Source organism: Thunnus albacares, chromosome 2, assembly GCF_914725855.1.
Source record: "Thunnus albacares chromosome 2, fThuAlb1.1, whole genome shotgun sequence".
In the NCBI taxonomy this organism is placed as follows: domain Eukaryota; kingdom Metazoa; phylum Chordata; class Actinopteri; order Scombriformes; family Scombridae; genus Thunnus; species Thunnus albacares.
The window spans coordinates 37,170,811-37,176,936 of record NC_058107.1 but is presented as its reverse complement, the minus strand read 5'-3'; the positions used below and the strand labels follow the sequence as shown (position 1 = coordinate 37,176,936).

Sequence of the window (6,126 nt, the reverse complement as noted above, 5' to 3'; positions counted from 1 at the left end):
CTACACTGCTGGTATTTGTTACAGGACTGTTGTGTTGAATTGCATAACTTGTTCCTGCAGATTTAATGGGTTTAGAATTTACTGCTGTTAGGCCTGATTTGAATAATTTCAGTTGTTAACAGCACAAAGGAGAAACCACACTTCAATTTCCTTGAGAAAAAATAATCTGACTATTAAAATTAATTGTATTTGTAATAAGTTTTGACACTGATCAGCAGCAGGTTGTAAACTCTGTTTGACCTCTGAGGAGAAACTCACACTGAGACATGAAACAAATGATTCACGTCAGTTCAGTTACAGTTTTGTTTATTCAGCTGGACAAAATGTTAAAGGATACATTTACAGATTGTTCAGTAAGAAAATCAAAACAAAAACACAGACAGCATGTAAAATCATGTCTTTGATAAGAAATAAAAAAGAAATCAAGATGTCAAATATCAATATTCACTAATTATGCACAACCTCTATTCAAATATATATTCTTATCAGTAAAACTAAATATTCCAAATATGAACAAGCAACATATGATTGTAAAATCATTTATTAAAGAACAGTAAAACTATCAAGGGAATTCAAAATCCAACCCTACTGTGTTTGTATAAAATACTGCTGCTCAGTAACTACACAAACATTTCCTGCTTATATCAATGCTAACTACACTAAAAATTACTGGGTCACAATTATACATTAGGTTAACTTCACGCAGTTGCAATCTGCCACAACAAGCTTTATTTAAAAACAAATATATTGTTTCTTGTACAAAACGATGTGCAGATGACATTCAAAAGATACACAAGTTATTAACAATCAATATAAAACAATTACATGTAAGTTCAAAAGAGTAGAATAGATTATAACAAGCTTCATGTTGGGTAAATAACTCAACATTTAAAAAAAACAACAACAAAAAACAACTGACTAACCAAAGATGAAGATGTGGCAAGATACTAATACCACATTCAGACTGAATGTAATATCTTGATAAAAGGGAAAAATTCTATGACTATGACTATGAAGAGCAGAGCATGTCGCCTTTAGAGAATATGGAGAGGAATTATACATGTGTTGTCTCATTTCCATGAGGCCAGTATTACAGGAAAATACTGTGAACAAAACAACCAACAGACAATATTACTCTCTGCTAACTAATTTGCAGTGCGCTGGTAAACCTTTTAAAAACACCACTAGGGGAAAAATATCACCAAAGTTAACATTGATGCAAAATGATGAAGGGCCGTAGATGTAATGTTAACATTAACTTCAGATGGATATCTCTGGTGTTTAAAGGCTCTTGGTAGGAATGAGTGCAGGGTTGTTGGCTGTCAATCATCTAAAGCTTCAGACAGCTGACTCATATTAGCTTTAGATAAACTTTGGAATGTATTTTTTCTCAAAATGAGGATTTGGTCCCCCTTTAATTACATTGGAAACTCATTAGGGAAGGATCTCTTCATGGTAACAGTAGACTGAACAAAAAGTGTTTCAATATACATACGAGCACATGTTGTTGTTTTAAAACAGACTTGAAAAACTGTGAACCTATCCTTTAATGTTTGCATTCATATATCTGACTTTTAGCCACTTGTTTGAAGAAAAACCCAGTCAGTCAGTATTTTAGTGAACAGGTGAGTTAATCCAGCTTCTTGGCCAGTTTGTGATTATCAGCTTGATTTGAGTCTTTTGGTATATTGCCTCTTCGAGTACCCTTGCCATACATAAGAACAACGACTGTAACCATGGTAACTGTACCTATTCTCTCCTCCTCATCCTTTCTTTTCTCTCTTTGTCAGGCCATCAGCCATCCTGGCACCACTCTGCTTCTCTGGCTGTCGGCGCCCTTCCCAGAAGTTCTGCTTTTGGTTCCTCATCCTGCAGGAGATTCAGCCTCAGCTCATGTTTCTCCCTTTATATGTGGTTTCTTGTCTCTCCGTCCTCTGTCTGTGTGAATAGTGTGATGTGAGTTTCCTCTATTCTGTTTTTGGCAGCACCTGGAAGTTGCTCAGCGTCTTTTTGATCACATTCTTCATATATATTCATGCTGTATTTGTGTAATTTTGCTTTCTTTGGTCTATTCTGTACATGCAACATCTATTTCCTGTCTGTCCATCCTGGGAGACGGATACCTCCTTGGTTGCTCTTCCTGAGGTTTCTTCCATTTTTCAAGGGAGTTTTTCCTTATAGAGAATATTGCATTGCTGTACAGATTGTAAAGCCCCTTGAGGCAAATTTTAAAGGGTATTTTAAAGGCTATAAAAATAAAATGAACTTGTCTCATATACATCAAAAAGTATGACAAGCCTCTGATGGCTTAGAGGACATTAAAAGTAAAAAACACATGACAAGATGAGCTGCTGTTGGAATAAATAAACATCTCATGTAATGCAACAGGACTTTTGCTCCTCTGGGGTCAGAAGTTTCTCCTTCAAGTTATTCATTTCTTTTTCATGTTTTCTCTGCAGGTCATTCAATTCTTCCTCCTGACTGTCTCCCTTCAATTGCTGTTTCAACTCATTCATCTCTTGTTCGTGTTTCTTCTGCAATTCATCCATTTTTTCTCTCTCATTTCTCTTGTTTTCTTCCAGAATTTGCTCTTTGAAATCATTCAGTTTTTGCTCATGTTGTTTCAGTAATTTATCCAGTTGTTCCCTCTGTTGTTGTTGCTGTTGGGTCAGAAGTCGTTGTTTCAACTCATTAATTTCTTGAGCATGTTTGATGGACAATTCAGACCTTTTTATGCTCTGGTTTGGGGTTGAAGGTTCCTTGTCCAGGGCTTTCATTTCCTGGTTGTGTTTTTTCTTTAATTTATCAATTTGTTCCTTTTCTCTTTTTCTGTTTTGGCTTGAAAGATCTTTTATAAATGTATCCACCTCCTTTCTGTGTTGTTCCTGCATTGTCCTTAGTTTTTCCCTGTTTTCTTTCTTTTGAGTCAGAATTAGCAGTATCAAGTCAGTCATTTCTCCCATATGTTTGTTCTGCAGTTCATCCATAACTTGTTTCAGATTTTTTTCTTTGTGGTCTGCGAGTTCTTTCAAGCTGTCATAATCCTGCTGCTGCTTCTTCATTTCGGCCTCATGTTGTTGCTTCAGAACCATCACTTCCTCCAAATGTTTTTCTATTTGAGCTGCAAAGTCCGCCTCCTTTTTCTCTTTGAATTCATTGAACTCTTCAGCTCGTTTTCTGGCCTCCTCTTCATATTTCTTCTTCATATTCTCCAGTTTTGTGTTATAGTTTTCTTCTAACTCTTTCCGCTCCTTTTCCTCCTGTTCCCTTCTGATCTGATCTTCTTCTTTCCTTTTGTTTTCATATTTTTCTCTTTCCTGCTCGTATTCTTCTTGGAGCTTCCTTAGTCTTTCTTGTGCCTCCTGTTGTCTCTGTTCATCTTCTTTTTGTTTTTCTTTGCGTTCCTTCTCCCAGGCCTCTTGTTTTTTTCTCATCTCTGCTCTACTCTGCACCAGCTCTTTATCAATGGTTTCTTTTTCATTGGATTCTGACTTTATTCTTTCCTCAAGATCTTTTTGTTGTTGTTCCCACTTTTGTCGCTGAATTTCTTCCTGTTCTTTCCTTTTCTTGTCTTCTTCTTCTCTCTTTTCTTGATCTATCTTTCTCTGTTCACGCTCCTTGTTAATGTTTTCCTCCTTCTCCTTGAATTCTTTTTCTCTCAGTTGTCTCTCCTTTTCAATTTCTGCTCTCTGTTCTTTTATTCTTCTTTCCATTGTTTGAATTTCTTCTTCATGTTTTCTTCCAAGTTCCTCCCTCTCTCTTTTCATCTCTTCTTCTTTCTCCTTCAGGATCCTCTGCACTTCCTTCCTAATTGCTGCCTCGGCCTCTTGGAACATCTCATTGGTGTAGCAGCTGCCGCCATTTTTCTTTACCATGGAGTCAATCTTGTTTATCAGTTCACTGACTTGTGTGCGGTTTTGTTGATCAAAGTTATTAAACACATGGTATCTTCCTCCACATTTGTCAATCATATCCTCGAATGATTTGTCACATTTTTTTCTAATGTAATCTTCAATGGACCGCTTCTCATGTTCCAGTGAATCTCCTCTTGTGAAAAGAATGATGGTGAACTTTTCAGAATTCTTCCCAAAGACTTCCTTGATGAGTTTTAATGTCTCCTTCTCTTCTTGTGTGAATCTGCCAATCTGTACCACCAACAGGAAGACATGTGGTCCTGGAGCCAGAAGACTGATGCATTTCACCATCTCCTCATTAACCTCTTCATGGGACAAAGTTGTGTCAAACAGTCCAGGAGTGTCGACCACAACGACAGGACGACCGTCTACTTCACTCTGTGCTTTCTGACAAAGCCTGGTGACTGATGTTGGGCTTGACTCAGCCTCAAACTCTTTTCTTCCCAGAATGGTGTTTCCTGAAGAGCTCTTTCCACTGCCAGTCTTCCCTATCAGCACAATCCTGAGACTCTCTGAGCTCTGATTCTCATCATCACCTGTAACATTGAAAGATCAGGATTTTCATTAAATATTGACAGTTGAAACAGTATAGACTGCAGAGTATGTTGAATGGATGGTTTAAGACACAAAAAAATAAAATGTCATTATTAATTATGTGTATTTTAAATTTAACATGTAGTACTTACAGCTGACCATAGTTTTTGTGTTCATTGCCTTAAGCTCAGTCTGAAGTGTGGTGATGATTGTCTGTTGTTGTATGATCTTCTCTATTTGGACATGTGCAAATGTTTCTGTTGTATAGCAGAATGGTTTATTATTGTTGAGTCTCATCTTCTCCACAGTATCCAACATCTCAGAGATCTGCTGCTTGTTCTTGATGTTGAGAACAACATGTCTTCCTCCACAGCTCTGAATGAGCTCCTGGATGTCTCTGTTCTTTCTTACAAAGTCATCAACAGCTGGAGCTGTAGGATCTGACTCCACAGTGAACAGAATCATGGTGAAGTCATTGACTGGAGAGCTGAATGTGTTCTGGATGGTCTCTAACTCTCCCTTGTCTTCATCAGTGAGGGGATCCACAGGTAGGACCAGGATGAAGGCATGGACGCCCTCAGGATCACAGAGGGAGATACACCTGAATGATTCCTCCATCACTGCCTCCTGAGGTTTTCCATACAAGGCAGGCAGCTCCACCAGGGAAACCCGACGTCCACACACCTCTCCCTGATGTTTAACACACTCTGATGAGTTGGAGACTGAATGAAGCTCTGTCTGACCTAAAATGGCCTTAACTGCTGAAGTCTTCCCTGCTCCTCTCCTCCCACACAGAACCAGCTTTAAAACTGGTTTAATGTGTTCAGACTTTGATCTTATGGTCTCTTCAGTGAAGGTGAGGAAGGTTCCTTTGTTTTCATGCACAATGTTCTCAATCTTCTCCATTAACAGGTTATGGTCACTGTCAAACATCTTGTAGTGTCTTCCTCCACAGTCTTTAAGCAGCTGATTCACACCTGAAATGTCATTCTCCTTGTGTTTCATGATGACCATGGAGTGTTTAAAAGCATCTTGACCAAACAAACTCAGGATGAACTTCAGTGTTTTTCTGTCCTCCTCTGTGAAATCAGAAGGCTTCACTAACAGCAGCAGAACATTTGGTCCAGGAGGACAAAGAGTCACACATCTCTTAATCTCTTGTCTCACAGTTTCCACAGGCTGACTGAAGATGTCTGGAGTTTTCACTACTGTTAATGATTTCTCTCTCCACTTTCCATTTGCAGCCTGACACTGTCTTCCTGTAAAGACTTTTGGCATGAACACATGAAACTCTTTTTTCCCGATGAGGATGTTTCCCAGTATTGTTTTTTTGTCATCACGTTTTCCAAACAACACTATCCTGAGTTCATGTGCTGTGAAAATAAATAAATAAATACATTTAGAAAATTACCTTCTAAGATCATCATCTTCTATTATTGTGAGCAGACGTCACTCGTTGCAGCTTGCAACTACACAGTTGCACCAAGGTAAAGTATTCACTTAAGTATTCTTTTACAATATCTTGACATTGTGCACATTTACTTACATTGGATATCTTGACATTGTGCACATTTACTTACATTGGTATGAAGTGCTACTTTCCATCCTGGATGTCCCTGTAAACATAAAAATACCATCACATCAAGACGGATCAAATATCTCGATACAATCATTTGTG

At 38.1% G+C, this 6,126-nt stretch overlaps 1 protein-coding gene across 1 annotated transcript; it reads right to left on the bottom strand.

Annotated features, from left to right (window-relative positions):
* Nucleotides 1-2,218: 2,218 nt before the first annotated feature.
* Nucleotides 2,219-5,726, bottom strand: LOC122970070 (GTPase IMAP family member 8-like). Its single transcript, XM_044336186.1, has 2 exons — nt 4,601-5,726; nt 2,219-4,450 (listed from the first exon to the last, which is right to left on the bottom strand). The coding sequence occupies exons 1-2, from the start codon at nt 5,724-5,726 to the stop codon at nt 2,373-2,375; spliced, it is 3,204 nt and encodes a 1,067-aa protein (XP_044192121.1). The 3' UTR covers nt 2,219-2,372.
* Nucleotides 5,727-6,126: the final 400 nt, after the last annotated feature.